General features: G+C 37.9%; 1 protein-coding gene across 1 annotated transcript in view; it reads right to left on the bottom strand.

Annotated features, from left to right (window-relative positions):
• EFNB2 (ephrin B2) overlaps nt 1–25896 on the bottom strand; it is a 44569-nt gene that overhangs the window by 3885 nt on the left and 14788 nt on the right. The window contains exons 2-4 of the mRNA XM_040537562.1: nt 18610–18893; nt 2374–2466; nt 1501–1614 (exon numbers count right to left, since the gene is read on the bottom strand). Coding sequence (XP_040393496.1) covers nt 1501–1614; nt 2374–2466; nt 18610–18893 — 491 coding nt within the window. The remainder of the gene's footprint in view (nt 1–1500; nt 1615–2373; nt 2467–18609; nt 18894–25896) is intronic.

Raw genomic sequence — 25896 nt, 5'->3', positions numbered from 1 at the left:
AAGACTGGAAGAATTAACTGACAGCTAAACTTTGACAAACCAATTACCCTGTTAGATAGCTAAATGCAAACAGCCGAAGTCAGCAATCAATATTAAACAAGACTTTGTGTCTGTTGGTCTCACTTTTGTGCTGCTCCCAAATCACCCTGTTTCATACATCATCATCCATCAGCAGCAAGGACTGGCACTGACAAGGCAGCCTTTGATGCACAGTGCATCTTTTAACAGATGCTGACCAGCTCAGGGCAGCAGAGAGGGGTGGGATAGTACTGCAAGGGGAAAATAAGACAGGGAAACAACAATTCTCAGAACAACTGGTACTATTTAATGTCACATAGTTCTTCTATTTTATCCATCAGATATTGATTTAAGTGAAACTGTCCTTAGTGTCTCTTTATGTGGACTCCTCATGCTTACGACTGAAACAAAAGAGCTTGAGGCAGCGTGGGAGATGGGCAAAATGATTATGGAGTATATCTGTTTGCATTATAACTGTCACTTATTTAAAAGAAAACACCACCACATATCAGGTAGTCATAAAAAGCTCACGTGCTGAATAGCCTGTTGAATATTGTCACATTATTTGTCACAAAAATTAAATTAATGCTCACTTGACACTTTTCTCATTTCAGAATTTGGGCTGACTTCCCTCTCTTGATGCTCCCTTACATACAGAACAATGCTCCAGATGCTACGTCCACATAACTGTGAAATACTGGAACCTTAGCAGGAAATGGCTGAAGCCTGCCCTGTGACTGTCATATCGAAGATATCAGATTACACAACTAGCACAGAAAACATGCAGTCATTTTTGGGAACCCCAAAACCAACAGTCAGCAAGCTTTGCTTTGTTACATTCCCAGTTTATTGAGTTTTCCTCCAGAGAACTTGTGTTTTAGAACTTAGCTTTTTTCTTGCTCACAGTGTTTGAAATGCATCCTAAAGTTTTTTGTTTGGAACCATCAGATCTGTTTATCTTGTTTAGATAAATATTTTAAAAAAATAAATTTAAATTTAGTAAAAGACCAGCCAATCACGCATAGACTTCGCATGGTCAGTTAAAACATCAGGACATTAATTATAGATGCCTTGAAATAAACTTTATAAATGGCTGTCGAGAACTACTTGATAATGTATTATACGGGAAGAGAAAGACAGAAAGACTCGTTCATCTGCCAGAGTACTAAATGTAAGGAGCATTTACCATCGTAAAGCTGCTTACAGAATGTTCTGTCCAAAAACTTTCCTGTAAATGAGTGATATTCTTACAAGATGTAATTAACTTCTACTGCAGTATAGAAGAGGGGAAAGAGCAGCCGTTGCCAAAACTCAGAGCTCCAAAATCCTATCCACCGGAGCATCAGAACTGGCTTTTGCATCATCTCAGTATGAAAACATTTGATTTTCTGACGTTTTAATGCTAAAATAAAAATGTGTCTGGGGACAAAGGATGGTCTGTCAGAGCCCTTCACTTCTCATGTGAAACCCCATAATACCTACCTGAGTGGTCCTTCACAAAGGGACTGGTGGTGGAGCTCTTCCCGTTGGTACCAGCTTCCTGCTCAGGGCGCTTGGTCGGGTCTGTGCTCCGAGGTAATCCTGCAGAATTGGGATCTGTGGGAGAGAAAAATGACTCACTGTAGCTTAGGCGTCTGACGATATTAAGCCTTACAAGCCGGCTATAGGTATCTCGTGAAACACGGATAGCTTTGAACAGAAGAATCTTTATGCAAAGGACTAGGAGATACAATAATGTAATTTTCCTTTTAAAGCAAAATGGTTATATTAGTTATTTCAGAGGTTTAAATTGTGAGGCCATCTGCAGAAACTATAGGGACTCCTGTAATTGGCAAGAAAAGCTTTGCAGATGACATTTCAGTTTAACTGAGGAAGTTGATTGACTACTAAACCAACTTCTACTTAGAAGAATAATTCTTTCTTTCTGCACAATAGGTTATCTATATATGAAAAGAGACAATGAACAAAAACCTCTCTGTAACCACAATTCATAACAAGCAAACTATAGAAATATTAGCTTCCCTCCTTTCATGTATTTAAAATAATTTTGAACAATGCAGTTGTGGCTTTTGTTTTTAAAATGAAAATAAAAATGACTGAAACACGTAACTCCCAGGTGACCTTTCCTTCTAGGGAGCTCTCCAATGAAGAGATCTTATTACACCAACCCTCCTCCTGGAGAAATCTGTCAGTAGCTGAGGAGCAGAAAATAGGCTTCGCTTTCAGACTGTTAGGGAGGAACAACCACACTAGACTCGGCTGGCTCTCTGCTCTATGCTAGTAAAAGAAGCCTGAAAACTAAAAGGACACTGAGACTGATCAAAGTGATTTCATGAAACAGCAGATGGTCTTTACCTTGTCCAACTTTCATGAGGATCTTCATGGTTTTTGTCTGGCACACCCCTCCCTCCTGGTTATCCAGGCCCTCCAAAGACCCATTTGATGTTGCTGATTAAAAAAAAAAATAAAAATAAATAAAAATAAAAATAAAATCAGGAAATCAACAGACAAAGTGATGTGACATGAGTGTCTGAAAGCAGAAATCTTTCAATCTACCGGGACCTGTCCTTGTTGCTCAGGCTGACCTATGGAAAGTTGTGAAATGTTGAAAGCCAAAGGAATGAATACATCGGTAAGCTGTACAATACATACAAATGGAAGAATGTGTTATCAAGGTTTCAAATTTACCCAGCAGCTTTTTTTCTACACACAATTGACTGACTGACTGACTCGGACGAAAACACAGCACCTTGCTAAAAGGTGATGGAGTCAGCTGAAAGGGAAGCCTCAAAGGAGCAAAGCACTGGAAATTTACCCTTTTTTTTTTTTTTTCCAACAATATCTTTATAATCACCACATTACACCTGCTTCCTCTATTACAAATCTCCTGCTGGAAGAAGCAAAGGCATACAAAAGACCCAGGTGAAAGCTGAGATTCTGCACTGATTGGAAAACCATTTAATATTTGAAAGTACAATCTCACTTTTCTCAGCATTCAGGAGCCTCTGTGGGGGCGGGCTGGTGGGGGGGACACACTCTCTTCTCACAGAAACCTTCCAGCTCATGCAAACAAACGGGTGCTTTCCCCTGTGTTTATATTGTTCTCGCTTATCTCTCCACGCTTGCTGGGACCGCACACCTCCGCACAATCCCGCCACCGCAAGTCAACGTGTGTGTGTGAAGCACAGCTCCAGGGGAAGAGTCCAAAAGCCTTGAGTTACCTCCACGAGGTCTGCACACCCTGACAGCTGCTGGTAAAAACCCTTCGGCTGCTCCTGGGCGTGGGGCACCTCTGCCACCCTGTGCACTGCACCGGGCCCCGGCCGTGGTGGTGGCGCAGCAGGCCCTGGAGGCATGGCGCCCCAAAGACCAGGCCTGGCTCACACAACTGGGACGCTGCAAATGAACCAGGTGGGGGAACGCCGCCTCAGCAGCCCCCACCAATGCACATGGTCTTGCACCCTGGGTGCTTCTTGGATCTATGTATCCAAGGCTCCAAAAGCACAGACAAGCAGATGCATGCTCAAGCACTGATACCGGGCCGCTGACTAGAGAAAACAAACAGAAAATGAGAGTGCAGAGCTTGCCGCTTGGCGCGGTTCTGGCGAACTGCTTAAGCAGCACTTTTCTACGTGTGCCTCCCTCTTTTCAGGCTAGGGATCTCATTCAACAAGGGCTTCACACTGCTCAGAGATCTTTGTTTTTAATTCTCACTCCTTCTCTTTCTGCTTCCTTGGGGATTTTCTTTCAAATGCGAGCAATGTATATTTCCTTATTCCTTCACAATGTCTTCCTAGCCCCACGGCAGTATTTTTCTTGCTCTAATCTTCTCTCTAGCTGTAAAGATATAAACCCCATACCGCTGAATCCTGCTTCCTAGCCTTTGATCTACTTCTTGTTTTTGTTCCACTCCTGCCTCTTTTGTGACTAACTCAAATTACAGCCACCGTACGAACTTCCCAAACTGTGCTTTCTTTTCCTAAAATTCCCATTTCCCTGTACACAGGCCCTCCCAGTTCCTCCTCTTGTTCTCTCCCCGCTGTAAAAACATGGCAATGGAAGTACGTGAAACTACTGCTTTTTTCAGACTTGCAAAAAGACTTTTTAAAATATAAAAGAGCACAATGAGTAATTTAAGATAAAAGCAGATCTGAAATGTGCCACTGCATTGCCAGGCTCAGAAAATAATGGAGACATATAGTTTTGTTTTCTTTTGTTTTTTTTTTTCCAGAGGGAAAAAAAAATCAATACTAAGAACCAGTTCTGGACATAAATCAAATGTGTCTTTGCTGAAAGTGTTTTTTATGACCTATTTGCCAATGTACTAGAGCACAAGGACAAGGGAAAAAAGCAGTAAATAGAAATACCAAAGCTGAGCATCAACTGAAAGTGCAACTAATAAACACTGACTTTCTCTTGCTTTTTTGTTATTCTTCCTTTGCTTTTTAATCTAGGCTATGGGGGTTCATAGCTCTTTAAGCACCTTCTACTTAATTTTAATTGAATAGTGTTGCTTCTTCTGAACATCAATGCCTTTTTATTCTTTAAAGGCCTATCCATTTAACCTACAGAGCAGGAGACCTCAATAAGATGCAGAGGATGCAGTCTGACCTCAGTACAGAATAAGAAAGTAAGACGGCAAAAAGAATGTAAAATTACTTCAAATACAGTCTCCAAATGAGAGGGACCAAACGCACAATGAGTCTGGTTGTGTGCCTGTGTGAGTTCAATCTGCCTCGCTTGCTTGCTAAAAGAATGCTTTCATAGCTTTGATGTCAGATGAATGAATTTGCAGAAGTATTCACTTTTTCCACAGTTCTTCAAGGGTTTTCTGAAAGCCTACGTTATAGCTCAGAGTAGAGAGTACTACATCCTGAGGAACGGAGAATTTTCAAAGAGGAGCATTTCAGTGACAAAGCAAAGTTTCAATCTCAGCTTCTCTCTGTAATTAAACCGACAATTACCCAAGGCCATTGGAGGAAATTATTTCTCAAAATTCATTAAGACTATCGAAATATAACCTCACATATCCCCAGCGTACCAGGGAGAAAGTAGGTAGTTTAAACACATACTTTCAAGCTTTGAAAATCAGCACAGAGAGAAGTAATCTGGGACATCAGAGAAAATAGTTTCATACTGCTAATACCCCTTGACGGTTTATTGTGCAGAAGTCAAACAAGGGAGCAAGTACAAAATATTCCTCAAATGCTCACTGCTGTCTTTTTATATTGATCTCCAAGTGAAAATTATACCCAGTATCATCCAAGCTCCTCCATTACACTGACGCTTCTGCAGAAAAGTAACCCTGGACCTGGATCTGTGCTTATATTGATGTGATTTAAAAAAAAAAAAAAAAAAGTGTCTGTAATACAGCTTTGGGTATAAACACAGAAACATGACACAAATTCCTTGTGCTATGTGAAAAGGGAAACGCTACTCTCTGGTTGTTTATATGGTCAAATTTTAGAACATCCATTCAGTTTATTTTTCTATACATATATATTTATATATATAAGAGCATTTTTTTACATTTAGGTCTAAATATGGATATACTTGAGAGGAATTTACTCACACAAACTATCATATGACCCTGTGCTAAGAAGACTAGACACTACTTAAATATTAACATTTATTAATATTAATAAATGTAACTAATGATAACTATAAAGTTTCTCAGAAGTATTAAATGTTCTCAGGATCTCACATTTCACTTTATGTTAATACAGCAACACATAGGAAACTAAAAGTAAGTATAATGCTGCTAAACAGCTAAGGGAATGTTTTTAAATTTTTTGATGGATAGATACCTCTGATTTTCTGAGATCTGTCCTGTTCCATTGGTGTCAATTACAAAACTGAAACTTACAGTCAAAAGCAGATTAGATTATTCATCTTACAGTTTATCCACACCTACAAATAAATGCATATAATTAACCTAAAATCTCTATTAATTTTAAGACTTTCGGACAAAATTGTAATAATTTATAGCCAAAGTTTGTGAGCAGTAAGTCAAAACTGCTGTTTGAGCTCTACATAAGCATCATGTGTCTGCATTCCTTGAATACAACAGCAGCTGTCATTTTATAAGGAGTACAAGTTTGGGTTTTCAACTTTCACTAAAAATGTATGAAATTATGGTTAAAAGTCTGCTGATACATCCTTACTTTGGAGAAGACAGTATACATTTTCAGTTTCATGAAACACTTTCTTAACATGCCATTTCATTTACACAAGCAAAAATTAAATTATTCAGACCAAAGAACTTCATTCTAGCTCTGCCTTCCCTTCTTTAAGATACATATATATAATTGGTTGGTTGGTTTTTCTTTCCTAGAAAAAAAAAAGGAACTAAATCAATGTGTGATGTTTTACATTTATTTGCTTTTAAAACTTCACAAGCTCTGTTTATTGTATGAAATGCATTAGTCATAAATGCAGAAGCAGGGAACCAGTGAACGAAACAGAATCAGCTGACAAGAATAGTTTCTGGCTATGATTCTTATACAGTCCCCATGGAGAGGAAGTAATATTACATTTTAATATGTCTTCATTTGATTGTTATTACCCTGCCTCCCAGGAGGCTAAGCCACTGCATGGATCTTGGCTGTTTTCAACCTATCAGGTTGGTAACACTGCTCTAATCAGAAAGAGAATTAAGCTGCTGGATTTGTGCCTGTATATAGCTTTTCATTCACAAAGAGATTAGAAATGAAGGCACAGTCACAAAAATTCAGCTTCCCTCACTCTTAAAAATACATATTACAAAATTAAAAAACACCATCACAATTACTTAAAAGGAAACACAAGTAGACTAAAATCTCAACCTCTTAATTCTGTTGCAATTATTACCCATATGTTTATGTTTAGGGATTGTAAGAAACATTACCTACTTGCCAAATTAAATGTCACATCCCTTGAACTAACACAACTTTATAACACGTGCATTTCAGGACCCTGACTATGAAATGGACTACATGCCTGAAGAGGGAAATTATGAGCATCATTCTCGGTTTTTCTCTGAAAACTAAACAGACCTTAAGACACAGACTACAGGAATGAGCGAGTGATCTCAACTAATGGGTGAGGGCAAAATTGGCTTTGTGTGTGTGGACAATCAAAGACACATCAAGAATTAATTGCTGCTGGTGTGGATCTGTTAAGAAGGAAGGAGAGAACTACAGGTTTCTTTGGGGCAGATCAGTATTGTCCAATAGTAGTGATGTTCAACATCTTTTTTTCTTAAATACTCCTTGAAGTCAGTATCAGAAAACAGGCTGCTCAAAAGCAGAGCTAAATAAAATCAGACAACCCTATCCATCTCTACTTTTCCACAGCTGTGCTGTTTCTATGCTTAGAAACAGAATGGAAAAGCCTACACAATGCAGCAGCAAAAATCCACAAAAGCTTTAGATCCAACAGTAGTAAGTTATTCTTAATACAAAGCTGCACTTGATCTAATATGCAGTCAAGGATTAGTAAGCACATGTAAAGCTTTTGATTTTTTTTTTGAATTTTATTAAGTAACAGTACACTATTTTGGCCAGGCATCATGTGTTTATGCTCTGACTGCTTTCATCTGCTTTTGGTCTTTTTAATGACTTTCTTAGTAAAGCACCAAATAAATAATTCTTCTTTCCCGTAAATCATCTAAATTTATGTGACAGGTTTAAGAGCACCAGAAATCACACACTGAGAAACCACAAATCACAGATCACAACACGGTGGTTGTTTCTAGACCAGCCAGTGATGAAGAACAAGGCAGCTGAGGTAATAGAGTGTTTTAATTAAATGAAATTAAATTCCCCCTCCCCAACCTCCCCCCTCAACTTAGTAGCAATGCCAGATCTGCATGGAGATCTGAAACAACCAAAAAAAATTGCTCAGGCCACTCACCAAAGAGCAGGTAGCTTGGCAAACACTTGGTGTTGGGTGAGCTGCAGAAAGGTTTGAGAGAAGACAAAGATACAAATTTCAACTACTAATAACTAACCGTTTATACTTGTTTGTAGTTACAAAAATTCAGATTGACACCAAAACCTTCATTATTTTATTTTAGCATGAAACTGTCTTCCAAAATGTAACTCTCAGCAGTCCCAAACCTGGACTGCAAGTGCTAATACTTAAATGCATTAGGAACAGTTGCACAGAGTAGTCAACATGTCGTTTTTGTTCCTGTCTGAAGGCTGGAGACTTCCTCTCCAATTTGTGCTTGAACAATATAATCTCATCCTACCTTTTGTACTGATCTTATAGAAACAAAGAAAAACAATCATTAAACATGTATAAACAAAACATGCTTTAGCAATCATTTTGTATTTTTCTAACATGTTTTGTTTGTTTGTGCTATTTGCAAAGTCAAGGTGGCAGCAGAATTTCTTGAGGAGCTCCTCGAACTGAAAACCCTTCAGAAACTCCCGTTGACTCAATCTTATTTCACAATTTATTCAAATTCACATAGAACTTCTCTTAAAGTTTATAGTGTTTTGAAATACTGTTATAGCCAGCTTTTTTCTTTCATGTATCCACACAAGGGGAAAACTCCTATGCGAATGAAGGAAAGGACAAAAAGAATACTCCGTTCTTTTCCAGTTCTCATCCTTGTCATTTCTTAAATTATATCCTATGCTGTATGTCCCAGGATTTATATCTAAACAGGATCCACAAATTATATTCTGCACAGCAAGTAAGCAGCAATGCCCTCCCCAGTCAAGCTAAAACCAGAACAAATTGAAGTAAAATAAAAAGCAGGCCTCCTCTTGCCTGGAAGAAGGCAAAGGCTCTGCAGTGGAATTTTGTGATTCACTTTTTAACCACTACTCTGAAATGTGTACTCTTGTCCAAATGTGAATGGTGTGACTTGTGGTACTTAAAAGAGACTCATGGTAATAGGGGTCTTTATAAAATTCCCTATAAAATTCTCTACTTATATTCATATTTCAAAAGAGGGACAGTTTTTTCTACTGTTTAATTTCTGGGGGAGTGCGATGTGGAGGACACAACCAAGACAGAGCCAATCAGTTCTGTACTGTAGAATGCCTTGGTATATACTTTGCAAATATCAACTTTTTAATTCCAGGGACACCTCTGGAAATCCATAGATTCTCCTTCCTGTGTCTCACATCACCTGGCCGAAGAAGGATCACTGAAGTATTAAACACAAAATAGGGAGAGAGTACTTGTAGAGTTTTCTCCCTTTTGTATATTCAGAATGATTCTATTAATTCCAAGGAGACACGACATCACACAACAAGAGTAAAGGTGGTAAAATATATGACCTTTATTTTATTTTTTAAACAAAAGACTTTCAATTAAGGGAAAGAGACACAATGAGCAACATGGAGCTGGGATGTACCAAACAGGCTGTGAGCTCCAACTGGTTTCTTCTGCCTATCATTTTAAAAACAGCACCACTTTATCTCTTGGTTAAGGAATACCACACCTTAAGTGTACTAAACAGTACACTATTTGCTGCATCATTATCCAGAACATAAGGTCATAATATCCACCCACCATGGCAAAATCCTACTTGCTTCACTGTTACTGTTAGAAAGATTTAGAGATGATAAAAAAAGCATCTCAATGTTGTACCACTATGAATGACAATTTATGTCTTTCATTACACTTAAGCTTTTCTAAAAGTATTTCAGTTCTGTATTTCACGTACTCTGAGAAATGTTTTCAGATAATGATCTACTGCACACATGGTTGCTTCTAGTTTACATAAACAAATTATATATTTGTGAGTGCTGAAGTAACTGTGGCAGATGTAAGCCCACTAATTATGATGTATTCAGTGTATATCAGAATGTATGCATCTAAAACAGATTACTAGCTAGTTAATTTCACCAGCCATAAGCAATAAGATATTTTACATAGTTTATCCTTTCTCCTGGCACACTACGGGCAAAAGCCTATCATGGATGAGAAGAAATACCTCCCTCCTAAAACAGTGAGCTTTGCTTAACAGTTCAGCTGAACAGAACTAATACAATTAGTTAGCATTCAAGTTACACCGATTGTCGCTAATGACAAGTGGCCTTGCTGGAAACAAAAGCAGAAGCTTTAACATTAAATGAATGAGGACCTGTATCACAAGAACTCAACATCACTTTTCAAAGATATTCATCTGCCTTGAAAATCTCTCTGGTTTCTGTCTGTAGCACTTGGAAAAGAAAGGGTTATAGTGAAAGTTCATATTAAATAAATAACAAACCTCTTGCTCATTCTACTGTCACTAATTGCATGCAATGATATTAATGACCCAGTAATTGCTATACGAGTAGCACTGAAGTGGAAAACATCATTCTGAGGCAGAGTTCATCTCTAGGTGGTAGGACTTCACTACTGACTGAGTTAATGCCAAGTGACAGTTCAGAATATAACACTATAGATGAGAAAATGTGCCAGTCTGTTGGTTATAACAGTTTAGATGGACATGACATTATTTGCTTTGACCACAGAGAGTCCAGGAGTAACCCCAATAAAGTGCCACAGTCAGAGTTTGCCCTATAGATGAACCTCATTCCTTTCAGGGGAGATGCTCTGTACTATAACAATCTAGAGCAATTTTCCACATGTTTGCCTCAATAAAAGAATACCTTCATCTTCTGCTTTTACATCAAGCACAACAAAAGTGTGCTTTATTGCAAAACACAAAAAGCTATTTACATCATTTAACTATCCTTCAGCAACACAGAGTTTGGCACCTTAGTTCTAAGATCAATTATGATGCTATTGGATGACTATGCACTTGGCAAACATGATCAGAAGTTAAGCACTGTTTTGATTGCTGCATGCTTATGTTCATGTTTAGAACTTTAAAATACCCACAGAGTAAAAACTTAATGAGGAAACATTGCTAAAAGAAAGCAATCTGAATTTCCAAGGTGCTACAGGACCTTTAGTCCTACTACTTGACATAAGAAATTAAGGGATTCGACTTCTTTGGAAGTTATCACATAAGCATATCTTGGTTCATCTGAAGAAACTCAAGGGTATGTTAAAAAATAAAACTGAAGGGTATGTTAATCCTCCAGCATTTAGAATTTTGAAAAGTCGTAACTAGACAGAAGAATGGATACTTTTACTTCTAATAATAGTGTTCATACAGATTTTAATATTTCAGAAGTATTGTAATAGGATAACATTATAAAGCAGGAATGTTTGTTTGACAACACAAATTATTTAATAATACCTTGATTCTGCTACGAAACCTGCTATGGCAGACTCTGGAAGGCAGGTGGAATCACAGAGTTGCAGCACAGGCTGAGGCAACTGCCTGGAAAGCATCTTTGCAGAAAAGGCTGTGGGGGTCCTGGTGGACCCCAAGTTGACCACAAACCAGCAATGGGCCCTTGCAGCAAAGAAGGCCAACAGGCCCCTTGGGCTTCATTAGGCAGAGTGCTGTCAGCAGGTTGAGGGAGGTGATCCCTCTCCACTACTCAGCACTGGTGAGACACATCTGGAGAGCTGTGTACAGGTCTGGGCTCCCCACTGTGAAAGAGATAGGACATATCAGAGCAAACCCAGCAAGTGTCCATGAAGACGATGAAGTCTCCATCCTTGGAGATACTCAAAACCCAGCTGGACACGGTCCTGGATGGTTAACCCGCTGTAGCTGATCCTGTTTGAGCATGGGACTAGGCCAGCTCCAGAGGTGCCATCCAAATGGCTGAGTAACCATTCTGTGACTCTGAACAGCTACACTATTGTGGTCTAATGCATTTATGTGCTAATGTGTGATACTCTAAGAACAACTCCTTCTCAGCTTCCCTGGCAGGGTTTGGATTCAGAGTTGTTTCTCTCACAGAAGCTCTCAGCATATGAGGAAAAGTATGCTGTTGCAGTTTAGTTATTTTTGCTGTCTTCATCTACGGAACAGAAAATCAACAAATCATGCTAACAAAGGCCTGAACATAGTTTTTAAAACCAGCCTTATCAGCTTAGTAGGAACTCTTCTCTGAGAACTACTAAGACTACCTTAAGCCTAATCCTGCTTTTACTCACAAATATATTTCTGTGATTTCCTTGGAACTGCAAAAAAGCAACTGGAATATTGCCATTAGGGCTTAGTCTTACAGTTAAATTTATCAGAAATAAATTGTGAAATATTCTTCCTCCAAAGTTTCCAGGATTGACTAAAATCAGGAAATAAAGTATAAACTGACATTTAACCCTGTTTTCCAGACATTTCAATCCTGTGCTTTAGCTAACTAATGCAGTTCTTAGACAAAAGTACATTTCCCACCAATTCAACTATGTAAAGACTTTAATGAGAAAAACAATTTCAAATATTCAAAAACAGTTTCATTAAAGCCTTTATAAATGCTTACACAGTTCTTGGTCTTTTATTTCAGGAATTAAAATACTATAGTATATAACATATATAAGCAACTGCATAAAATAAAGACCAGTCATCACACTTTGACAGATATATGCTCATCATTGAACTTATGTACAAAATGAAAGTTGGATGTGTTTCAATATGCTGGTGTCTTTGTAAGTTTCAGTTCAGACTACTTTCCTCATATAGTATAATGCATCTCCCCAGTATACACCTCCTCTATTTAAAGTTATTCATAATCCATGTATAAAGCATAAAAAGTATTTGCTCAACCCAACCCTCTTCTGCAGGTAGTCCTATTAAAAATGTGTATATGTAAATGCAGGAACATATACAACCTGCAGAAGATCAGGACTTAAGCTGTTTTTTGCAAAGTACTTGATATGTGTAATACATGTATATATAAAAAGACTTCTAAGTGAGAATACTGTATTCTCCCTTGTGAACATACTGTATTTTCAGTATGTATAGATTAAGAACTAATAAAAATAATAAAATGAGAGAAGTGACTAAAAATATTAAACAGTCTCCTATGAAATTTTAAATCCTGTTTAATTCCTGAGCATTTCCTGAATAATTCTTTCTTCTAAGTGAATAATTACACTTCATTTTCATCAGGTTCCATATCTATTTGGAATATGTGGCGAGTGTGAGGGAGGGTAAATGTGTTTTTTTTCACAAGATGACATCAATTAACAACCTGAGCATTCCTATCTTTCATTTCCTTCCCGTAGGAATTGAGAAATAATAACAGATTTCCTGCTGAACTATCTCTGTCTACTTTAAAGGAGATAAACGGTCGGTATTGCCTAGGTAATGGCACTGAATATGAACAAAGTCCATCAATCCAAAGTAGCCTTATTCTCTTACAAGACCTGTGTGGTCTGGGACAAAACCCCAAAGGACGATGACTCCATTAATCCTGTAGGTCTTGGACTCTGTTAGAAATCTGAAGCTGCACAGACACTGATTTTTTTTTCTCCAATAATATTATTTGTATGAGCAGTATTTATATTTAATTCAACAAGAGCTAAGTGGTATTGCTGATATATCCCTTAAAAGACTCTCAGCAATGTCAAAGATTGACCTCTGGGTATCATTTTACACTAAGAAGAAATCGTTTATCTAATTTTCTGAAGGAGGAGGAGGAGAAAGGGAAGAAAAAAATAGGATCTTTGTGCAAGAGGAATCAGGGTGGCTATTATCACATAGGCTTTCATTAACACCACCAAAAAATAAATAATACTAGATTGCTGAGCTGTGCAGTCTTTATTAAAAAGCATCAATAATATCTATGTTGCAAAGAAATGTCACTGAATTTTTGATACAGTTTTCTCCTGGTTTTGGCTAGTTGGGAATTAACCTCAAGACAAAGAAAAATCTAGTTTTCTTTTGGGTGCTCTTGCTAGGTGTTTGCAGGGGACTGCAGACTGAATCCTGTGTCAAAGATGTGTCAGAACGTCCAGCCAGGCAGATTAGCTAGTGTTTGGTCAGAATACTAAAATAGCATTTTAATGTAAATCTATTTGGCCATGCAAAGAAATTTATTCTTCCCAATCGGGCTGTATTTCAGGGCACAATCTATATTGTCCTTTAATGTGTTCTTCCTCAGACAGTTATTGCCCTTTAATTGTAGCAGGATGACAAAGTGAAAACATAAAAGCCTTGGGATTTTTTTTAAACCCAGCTAATGCTAAAGTTTCAGAACAACTGTTTCCATTTTAAAAGCCACCAGACTATTACAAGCATTTATCCAAAACGCAGCACTGCTAGCCAGTATAACCCTTTAAATCAGACAGGGATTAAATACATACATTTTTTAATTTAAGCCAGAGGCCAATTATGTATGTGGGTCACTTGAAAAAAGTTGACAAAAAACATTTAAGGAAAGCTGCATATTGCATTTTGCCAATGTCAAAGCCAATGAGCATCATTAGCTGAGCAAGCTTGGCTAATGAGGTCACAGGCTGAGAAAGCACTTTAGAGGAACCTTTTCCAGGACTATTCTGCAGCCCCTCCCCAAGTCCAAAGTATTTTTCACTTACCAAAAAAAAAAAAAAAAAAAAAAAAAAAAAAAAAAAAAAAAAAAAACACAAAGCAAAACGAAAATGATAAAAATATTATCTACACATTTCAAGCAGGTAAAATTTCATTGTAGGTGACGTATTCTTTTACACTGATGATGTCGCTGTATAAGCCTCTTTTTTTTTTTTTTTTTTTTATGCAAAAGAAGAGATGAAGCGAGCAGAGTATGGGTTTGCTTGGCCAAACTATCTCAGGGGTGTGATGGTGGTTTGAAAACTAGCAGCACTGCTCCCTTCCCTCTGGCAAGGTAGCTTCCTACAGGTTTCCCTTAGGCACTCCTTCAGTGCAAACTCAATGTAATCCAGCACTCTCTATGCCCTGTGACTAAAGGCCTAGTTTGTTGGGAAGGGTTCAGGACAACTCCCATTCACCAAAAGTAAACATTTTTAGCATAGTATATATACCTATACTATACTACCACATCTCCCTCCCATACAAGAAATGCTGCATCTGAGAGGGATACTGAAGCAATTACATGATAACCCAAGCACTTGCAGATCTCTCTCTTACAGTCAAGGAGATTCCCATTCATTCTAAGCCATCCACAACAGCAGAAAATTATACTTCATTCCCAAAGCACGCAAAGACATAAAAGGACTTTTTGATGCAAACATTAGAGTTGCAAATTTACACACCCTTCTTCTGCTTAACTTTGCCCTTCACACAGGTATTTATGTTGTTGGGCACGATGTATCTTCATGCATCTGATTAAGGATTTCCTTAGAGACTTATGATATGTTAGCTAAATGGTTGCATATTTTAGGATAATCTAACCTTAATATGTCTGTGATCTCAAGTACATTTGACCTTCCCGAATTCTGCTGAAAAGAAATCAGGTAGCTATAAGGAAATGAATCTATTAGTTTCCAAGGAACCAAAAATTGATGATGGCAAAGAACAGAAAAGCAAGGACATTCTGTTACATCATTTATTCACTTTCATGATACCATTGAGTATCATCTTTCCAAGTACTGCCCTTCACAGAATTGAATCCTGATACTTGTACATTGAGGAATATCTTGCACTGCTGTTGTTCCAAAAAATGGATTAGATTTAGATTATTGTTGGATTAAAGTACCATTAAATATGAAAGGAGGTACCAGAAATTCATCAACATTTCTACTTTAAAAAAAAAAAGTGAATTAAGGAATGGGAAAAGTTACATTTTTATGTGCATAGAGCCAGGGAAGAAGTGAGTAGAAAAGATCTCCTGCTGTATCTACCATGAATACATCTGAATGATATAAAAATTATGGCTTGAAGAAATCATGTACAATCACATTTCCTAAAGGTACACAGGGTTCAGGAAGCTTCTTCATCCTGTGTTATAACTCCTCTGCTTTGTTACTCTAAGGCTCCTAAAATGACTAACCCCTTAATCTGAATAAAGATTTTACTGTTTAATACAGCTCCACAAACCACATATTATTACCTTAGAAAAACATATGTTTTCAAATAATGGCAAGATGATAAGGGTACATGACGATGCAGAAAACATGCTAAGGTTTGACAGCAACCTGTCTGAATAAGCAGCACGAGCTTCGTCTATAGATCCAGCCACAGACAGCACTGCGAAAACGCTGGGCTCAGTGAACTCTTGTCTCGGGTTGTTTGATGCTCCTTACTCAAGGGAATATATCTCAAATTTAAAATACCTCAAATGTAAAAGCTGGCATATAAAGTGCACTGGTACATTCACTTCAAAGCACACATCCCCCCACCCCCACCCCCCGACTCAAAAAACACCACCACCACCAAAAAAAACACACATATTTCCCAAGCACACAGAAAGGAAAGAAAGAAAAGAGGAGCAATGTTTGCGTGTCTGAGATAGTGGGAGGCAGACCCAGTATACTCCTCGTTCGGGCCTCAGCACACCTGTTAAATTACAGGCCTAGGAACAGGGATTTATGCAAATGATTTATGGTCCAATTTGCGTACATGATTAAGATGTATTGTATTACTTTCAAAAATGACAGTAAACATCCTGACTACCAGAACTTGTGTCTGACAAGGCTGCATGACGTCTTACGCTTTTGAACGCAAACTGTTAAAATGCTATCTAGCTCCAGTGTCTCTGTAAAATGGTGTCCTAGCTGAGCCTTGGCCTAGTTTCCTGCCCCTCTTGGTGTTTCTGAGGCCAGCATCACTGACTGCATTGTCTTCTCCATGAATGACACAAAAATGAGCGTTTTAGCTTCAGGATGGCCGGGTTATCAGGGTTTTTTTGTCCAGCCTATTAAAATGTATAGGTACCCTGCTGCAGCTGGGTTAATACGCTAGCGATACAGTGATAAATCAGCCATTTGCTTATGCAAGAATGAGCAGGGAAAGTAATATCCGTGCACTCCAGTATTACTGCCAGGCCAGTGTCATTTTTGAGGCATTAGGCTGAAGGCTGAGCAAGTTCTATCAACCAAACTACCCTGTAATCTTCCAGGAAATGCAACATCTATTATGTCTTATTGCTGTAATGAAATAATTATACAAAACTAATGAAAATGAGCCAGACTTAAAAATTCTCCAGGTAAATCCATGACGCGGATATGACAGAACTGACAATGTATCAGTAAGCTCCATTTGTGCCCATATTTTTCAAGTAATAGTAGTAACAATGCCATTTGCTCCATTATAGCTGCTCTGCTGTGGATTTTTTTTTTAAGCAGCACTAAATAATGAATGTATGTCATCATTAAAGCCAACTATTTGAGCATGGTTGTTTTTATGTTCCACATCCTCCTTGCTGTTACAGACAACTATCTCTCAGCATCTAATCTTGCAGCTTTCACCCCAGTAAATCTCACTGTATTTCAGTGGGAACTCTGACAAAGTTAAACGTTGTGTAAGTGGGATCAGGTTTTTATATACTCACTGACTGACTGAGAAAGTACTTGTACTAAGTGATGTTTTTGTCAAACCTTAAAAACAATAAATGGCGTTTTATATCTCCTCAGACTGTTATTTAGTAAAATATGTCATTTCTATATATATTTATTACTGCTAATTCTTACTTAATTTCTGTGATATACAATCTGCTTTATGCATAATGATACAGTGTGTACTGTTATGGTTATAACTGGGAAGTGATCATTAATTCATATTAAATGTAATTTCTGTTCCCATTTTAAAAGTACTTGCTTAGAGAACATGTAAAATTAGCAATATTTTAAACTAAGAAATTAAGAAATATTTACTGTGGCAGACGTTACATAAAATAGTTATCAGCCTCTCTGTACAATGTAATTTCAAGGAGATGGGAGAAATAAGACACATCAGTATGTAACCTCATTGTAACTGCAGATAAACCAATGCATAGACTTTGTCTAGCTCCTACTAACTGGTGATCATTGCTCAAGACATCAGAAATCCCCATGGGGCTAAATGAGATTTGCAGGCCACAGTATTAAAATGACAAAACCTAAACTAATGCAAATTGTTGTTGCACTGCCGAAATCTCAGCTTATGCTAACCCCTGATGTACATCGTTAACTTTACAAGTCATAAGTAATTTGAATCACAAAACTCAGGTTACCTCCAGATTAGCTTTCAGGTATAAATTCCTGATCAGCCTGAAACTCAGAGTTTAAAAATTGTTGGACACAGGCCTGTGTCACAGACATTCATTCAACAAGTCCAAGACCATGAAAAAGGACGAAACTCAAGATCATGCTGCATCTGGGTTTTGCCCAAGAATGTGTTTCCTGAAAGAACCCCTGGATCACTTGGAACAAAGGCCAACCATCTCTCACAGGTTACCTCAGCTGGACCACTCTACCCCTACTCCTGGCATTAAGGGCACCCACGGGCAAGGCCAACAGCATGGTGCATTAGCAGAGCTGCAAGCAGGAAACACACCATGCTTTAGCTGTGCACAACCTTTCAATATGAATATAGAACATAAAATCGTGCACAAAAGGAGAAGCTCTGTGAAGGCATAGAAGTACAATGTAATTTGGTGTACATGAATCAAGGAAAAAAGATACAAAGGCCCTACAGAAATCAGCAATAATGTCGAAAATATGCTGTCAAGAAAATATTGTTGGAGGAAAAAAAAATACAAACCCATTCAGAGTCTTCTTGGTTTGCTTATCATGTATGACACAAAATACAAAGAAACAAACAACTATATTTAAAAGAATGAACAACTGTTATTTTGAACTTACATATGACGTAATAATCTTTGTTCTTCTGAAATTCCAGGCCCCAGAGATTAGGGCTGAACTCTTGAAACTTGATGGTAAACTTAACATCTTGATCTGGCTTGGCACAGTTGAGTAGAGGTGTATTGTCCTTTCTAATAGCACAGCTATCTGCTTGGTCTTTATCAACCATGTAGACTTTATAATATTCATACTGGCCAACAGTTTTAGAGTCCACCTTTGGGCATATAATATCCAGTTTGTCTCCTATCTGTGGATATAGTACCAATCCTTGTCCAGGAAGGAATCTAAAAAGAAAGAAAGAAAGGAAAGAAAAAAAAAAGAAAAGGGTAAATGTGAAACACTTGATAAAATCTCATTCAGAAAAGTAGCAATTGCAATGGACAGAAAGGAAAAAACACACAGTTTCCAAAACCAAAATGACAGAGTGAACAAACCAGATCTTAATAGTTTAGGCCTGACTCAATTTAATATCAACAAGATGTTTATTTAGATCTTGGAAATTACAGATGGATTGAGTTTTATAGTCTTCATCCCAGTTTTGGGAACTCTGGAATGTTTTATGTCTCTGGCAGGAACTGTGGTTTCTTCCACATTTGGCCATTCACAGGAGCCAGTGCAATGTATGAGGGGCTACAATCCTGTTTTTACATGTTGGTAACATTTCTACTATTCTTGCACATATTTTGCTAATTTTGGACATGGGAGAATGACAAGAATGATTGTTCATTTGGAGCAGCCATGTGGGAAAGGAAACAACTTAGACTTTCAGACTTAACAACATATTGCGATGTTGATTAATGTTACTAGTATAACACAAAGGAACATCAGTCACTCGTCAGGATGATGCTTACAGACCTAGGATGGACTGGAGATCTACTCAATCCAAGGACTGCACATGCTTCTGATAAAACACTCTTCCAAGACACGATGATTACCACACCACAGTGATTTCTTTGTAAACTCCAATATTACACCGTTATTTTATCTCTTTTTTTTTTTTTTTTCCCTGGTGCTACAAATGAAACACAGGTGTGCTTTTGTCTTTGTATAGATGGAGACTTCTTAGACTGACAGTGAGCTTTAGTGTTTGGGGTCAGACTTGATCTTATTGTATCATTCCCCTTGGTATTAATTACCAGTCAAATATCAGCACTTCTTCATGAAAGGAAAATATAAATAATTACTTAGAGCATTGATTTATCCACAAAATTAGGAGCCTTATTCTTACAAGGAAAAAAGCTACAGCAGGTTTGTTTGTTTGTTTCCATTCTCCTTAAGATATATTTGTTTCATTTAAGGCTAAGAGTGCAGTTTTAGAACTACAGCCAGCGATACAATGTTGTCTAATGCACAGACCTAAAAGCCTGACTTTCTTTCCTCTTTCTCCTGCCTGCCAGCCTTTTCGAAAGAGCTTCTTTAATGGAGAATCAGCCTGAAAAACTGACTGAAACAATTGCTGCCTAATGAACACCCTTCTGCAAGCGCTAGTGCTAAACAGCACATGTAGTAAATCTAGCTTATTCACAGGCAGCCTTCCTGGAAGCTTATTAGAATATTAAGGCCCAGGAACAAAGCTGTAGGCGTAGATTACCCCCAGCCTTCTTCTTTGCTAAAGGAGCCCACCAGCCAGGAGCAGAACTGGATGAGAACTTAAGGAATGGGAGAAAAAAAGGAGGATGTGATGCCCCAGATTTTGAATCCATCATTTGCAACTGCTCCCGCACAATGCAAGTTTATGATCTGTGCTAATTGAGTGGGATTATTTCACTCACAAAGCCTGTGTAAGAATTATATTTGTTGGGAAGCAGCACGCAGCAGGACAAAGACATGTAATTACAGATTTAGGGAAAAAGAACAATGAAATGTTGTGGCAAGAAAAGCGACTGTTGATGCATAAATCACTGCGCTCCTTTGTGTCATGCAGTGTAATTTCTAGACTATAGAAACTAGGCTTGGCCACGGCTGTGCAAATAGAGGTGCACTGGAGACGGGGCGAAGCTGCGCCTCCTCCAGTTTTCAGACACGCCATAGGAATGCAGTGACTACCGCGTCCATAAAGCCAGAACGGTAATCCAAGTGCAAAGGTGGAAATACATCCTCCTTGGAGCTGCCAGCCTCGTAAGAAGCTACCTAGGGAGTGGCCAGCCCTGCAAGGGCACATAGGAAATGCGGAAAGAAATACCGCAGCCGGCATGTTTCCAAGAGAACAGCACAGATCCTGACTCAGCCCCTCCTCTCGGAACAATTCTGACCAGGCAAACGCAAAGGCAAAGTGACAGCATCTCTGGGCTAACCCAGGTCACTTGCAACTAACTGTATCGTCTTGTCTGGCCAGAGCCCCAGCTTGCATTGCTCCTGTGCAGCAGTGCTATACCAGGAGATGAACGGTACGGTACTCGTGTCCTTCAACCTGCATGCCAGGACAAAGGCTGTGATCCTGCTGCTGCAGCTCTTCTTCACATCATGGGAATGTGTAAGATGACACAGGACGTTCCTCAGGAAAGGATCCTTGTTTTCAAATTTAGATCATTTAGATCAATTTAGATGTGCATGCTTAATAAATACAAAATTCATAATGTTAGAAACATGCACCTGTTATTATCAATCATACAACCCAAAAGCCGCCCTGAAAAACTGAAAACACTGAATCTAACTTTGGATTTCACGTATATATGTGTGTAATTAAGTAGGAGTGGTATATGTTCTCCATGCAAATTCTGAGTACAAACAAGACAGGTTCAGGGACAGCCGGCAACTGATTCTCGAAAACAGTGACCAGACAGAAAGCATATTTGTGTGTCTTGGTTAAGCAGCTAGGAATTGTCCCATAAAAAGCAAAGGACAGAACCACCCCCAACAGACAGCTAAAGCACATTTTACAAGAGCTTTAACCCAGGCACTCGTTAGGCTTTATGACAGGGGAATACTCTTGCTCTGTGTCTGCAGTCTGTGCAGTTTGAGCATTAAACTCGGTAAATCTGCTTCCACTTCAGTTTCTGAACTTTTAGGATCTAATGCTGATGGGATTAGGAAAGAAAAAAGGATGAAAGGATTAATCTGAGGACTGGATTGTATTGATTTCTTTTTTCCGTGACCTTTGCAAGAAAGATATTTTCGCAGTTTACTTTCCTTATTTTCTTACAACTATAAAGCATAAATATGGATGGAGAGAATACAAAAGTTTCAGTTCCACTCATGCATTTCAGTTCAACCACAATAACTTAGTGACCCATAACTAGGCAGGATCTTTATCCTCCCATTTGTGTAATATTTCTGCTACTGCATTTTCATAAAGACTTTAAATAAATCACTTGCTGGGTAATAAGTACTTTCTGAAACTATTTAATGTCAAGGAAGGGGATTAAGACTATTGTTTTATGACCTTATTTTTGCAAACTTTAGATCTAAAAAAAAAACAAAAACCACTTGGTAGAGGCTAACAAAAATTTCAGCATGACTGAATGTATCTTGAATCTTTATTTCTGCAAGTGCTTATGTAGTTTTAAGCATTTTGGGATAGCAACAAAACTTATGAAATGTTTGTAAGATTGCATCTATAAAGTTAATAACCTGGTTTTAAGTCTGAAGGGAATGTGCCTTTAATTAATTGAAAACTTTTTTTTTTTTTTCCCCAAACAGAAATACAGTAAGGATAGATCAAGAGGTTTCAGAGTCCTGTGCATGACACTGAGGGAGGCTGTGTTACATCAATAGTTGTTTAGGATACTAACCCGGCTCTTTGAGCAGTCGGAGCAGTGACTTATTATTTATATGGTCGGAGCCATTGCTTTATATAAAAAAGCTGACTTCCTAATTTTATGCTTTTCAGATATAAATGTTCTTTACTGGGAAACTTACATAACAATATAGGTCCCTGTACCCAAACAGAAATGTAGGAGAAAAGCTTAGCCAGTTTTCTGACACATTTCTTCTGGAACTCCGATAAAACGCGACAAGGGCATTTGAAGAATTTTACCCGTAATTAATAATCATAGTGTTTTCTGTGAGAAAGCACGGAAAGGTACATGAAGTATAGTAAAAGCTGTACGATGAAATGAAACCACTTTAGGATACAGAGGGCATTTTTTCTGGCAGCCCCAAATTGGTGTGTTGTGGGTGACATTTGACATCTGTGCAAAGCCCATGGATGTAAATCCCTCCCACACGTCTAACTAGCCATGCAGCTTAGAGCAAGTAACACCAACATGCAGAGTTCCCAAAGGTTTTTGTTGTTGTTTTTTTTTTAAACCAGTTTTAAATTAGATAAAAAATTCGCGTCACAGGAATAGAAAAAAAAAGTCTCTTCCCCACTCCCATCAATGTTACAGTAATTTTCAGTACTACACTTATTTTGAGGTCCCACAGTTCCTGGTTTTAATGTACACTAACTTGTCAAAGTCCTAGAGAATTTAAATTTGATTTTGCAATTAATACCTATCTATCTATCTAGATACAATTTCAGAGTAATTTCTTAAGAATATAACTTTTGCTTTACAGAAACTTAGCACATTCACACATACTAAATTATAAAGGAGTTCTCCTTAATGATAACCACTCAAACTTATCTAATTGCATAATAGTAAATTCACAAAAAAAAAATCAAAACTTTATCTACCAGCAGATTTTTTCATTAAGAGTATTCTACTGTTCTTAATATTCTACTATTCTACACAGCCATTTCTGAAACTGTAAAAATATCAACAGAAAAAATCTTAGGGAAATAAATTCTTAAAAAGATTTTATTAATCAACACTGATGTAAAAAACGTGCTGTCACACTTACGAACTTGTAAAACTCACTCACTCACTCTATATATGCACTCAATCACTAACCTTTAACTATACCCTAGTAATTATAAAATAAATGCAATTTTAAAGAGCATGTTACTACTTGTTGAGAATCTTATATATTTAACTGGGGAAACAGTGCTAAATTTCTGTGCTTTAATACCTTACCCGAACTAATTGGTGTAGGCAGTTAGTTTTAAATTAATGTAACAAAAATAACCCTAAAAATGCGAACAATCAAGATGTTTCTTAAAATACAGCCTGAAACCTTCTGTTTGGGAATCCTACCCACTTAACTTTATGAAGTTTAACTACCAGCCTGACTATAAAGTTATTCATTGAAAAGTTTTATTAAGGAAATGTCATGAATACTAATAACACAGTACGTTAGCCCGTTACTTGCACAAGTGTAAACAGAATACAGAACAGCATACCACACACAACTCCTTCTTGTTTAAAAAGAATTGTTATTAAATAGTATATAGATGATAGCCATCATCTGGCTTTTTAGGAAAAGAAACAATATTTTGAGTATTATTTTGTCCTTGGTAGAAATATTTAAGCAAGGCAAAAGTCCTAATAGCTTGATGCAAAGCTCATAAAAGTTACAGGCAAAGGTCCTACTGATTTCACTGAAGTAGCAGGGGCCTAATCATAGCCTGCTGAATGAGATGAAAATCAGTTTATTGACTCCCAAAGACTTTGAACTGGAAAAAAATCCAAAAACATAGACCAAAACTCTCTATAAAGAGAGTCCTTTATCCTTACAGAGCTTTTACATTAGTTTCTGTCATATTCAATATCATACACAAAGATATGCCATGTGGATATGAGGTATACACACGGCTCTAAACCCCAAATGCTTTTTTCCAAAAGCAGTGATTGTATAGGACTGATCTCACGCCAGTTTAAATGGATTAAGTGAACAGGAATTCAATGAAAACAGGATCAGTAACTGCTATGGAACAGACAGAAAAACAAGCTTCATCAAAAAAGATTAATGTGGAGTCTCTGTCTCAAAATGAGTATGGAATTTGGTTAAAAAGAAAGGCAGTACTCTTACATGAGCTTTCTGCACGAAAAATTACCATAGTTTTGACACAGCAAGATGACAGAACTGGCATTATGCACAGACTACCAAATGAAACTTTGAAAACAAAAGAGGCTCAGCATTTAGTATTATTAACATTCTTTTAAGCGAGTTTTGGAAGCTACTTTTCTTTGCCAGTGTGGTATTATTAAATTATTTTAATACTATAACAAGGTTTTACAGAGTATGTTAAACAGGTATCTTTTTTGAATTTCAATAAAATTTAAGAAGTTTAATCTGCTAACCTTTATTTATATGTAACATTTTTCCACGCAGTTAATGAAATTATTCATGTAACCAATGGGTACTTGCATTTATAGGAATTGCATAATGGAAACTAAATGGAATTCAAAGAAATACATAAGCAAATATATTCTCATTCACATCCTTCAGGATCTTTAATGGTAAGCACCACATTATACAAACACAGATTATTAAATGCCGTAACAGAGGTTTCTAAAGCTACAGCTCTTGTGTTTCTCACTTCCACTGGAAGGGAAGAACAACCTCGTTGGAGGGCTTGGACTCTCCTGTAATAAAACCTGCAGAAAGCCCATAAATGCATTGAAACAGTCCCCTGAAACTGTAACCCATCTCCACCCTGGGTTTTGTGGTACCTCCTTGTCCTCCCTCTCTTTCTTACCTTCCCAGAAACTCATAATCTTTTGGACCACTGGAGGGAAAAAGCTCGCAATGCACTCAAAATGGAAATGGTCAAGGGTTTATTTTGTTTTTATCACCACCCTGGTCACAAATAAGGCAAAAAGTGCCACCATTTTGTATGTCTCAAGTAGTCATGCAAATGGACCCCATTCTTGGTGCCTTTTCCTGAGCCTATCCTTACTGAAATCAGTTGGAAAACTTCCTGAAGGCACAGAGCATGCAATGTGTAGAGGGACACCCGCAGATACCAGGACTCTTCAAACACATCAAGAAGTGCTTTGTCCAGCCTCCTAGAAAGATGTGTCATGAGTTTCCTTCACCAAACAACGCTTGTGACTATTGCTGTCGCAGGGATAGGTACACTCACTTCTTTCCATTCAGTTTAGGATGGTCACAAGTCTCAAGCAGCCCTACACTTGAGAGAGCCCCAAACCTGTAGTTGTGGCATGATGTTTGGTGAGAACCATACTCCTTTAACCCTTTGTGTATATGGAAGAAGGTCACCTGGAACCAGATACATCTTGTTGGAGACACTCTCTTCAAAATAAAATCTGGTCCCTTAAAAACTGTGACTTACGAGATTCCAGACGTTGTTCCACAGAAAATGTGGGTAAGTCAAAGGAGATGCAGCAGACCCCCGAGGGGCCATCCCAATGCTGGGCTTGGGCAGAGGCAGCTGATTCCACAGTTCCTGTCCTTGGGGTGACCAGGGGCCAGGGACCCTGCTCCCAGCTTACCCCGCTGAGC

This window comes from Cygnus olor, chromosome 1 (assembly GCF_009769625.2).
Source record: "Cygnus olor isolate bCygOlo1 chromosome 1, bCygOlo1.pri.v2, whole genome shotgun sequence".
NCBI lineage: Eukaryota > Metazoa > Chordata > Aves > Anseriformes > Anatidae > Cygnus > Cygnus olor.
The sequence above is the reverse complement of the archived record's forward strand: the minus strand, read 5'-3'. Positions and strand labels throughout refer to the sequence as shown.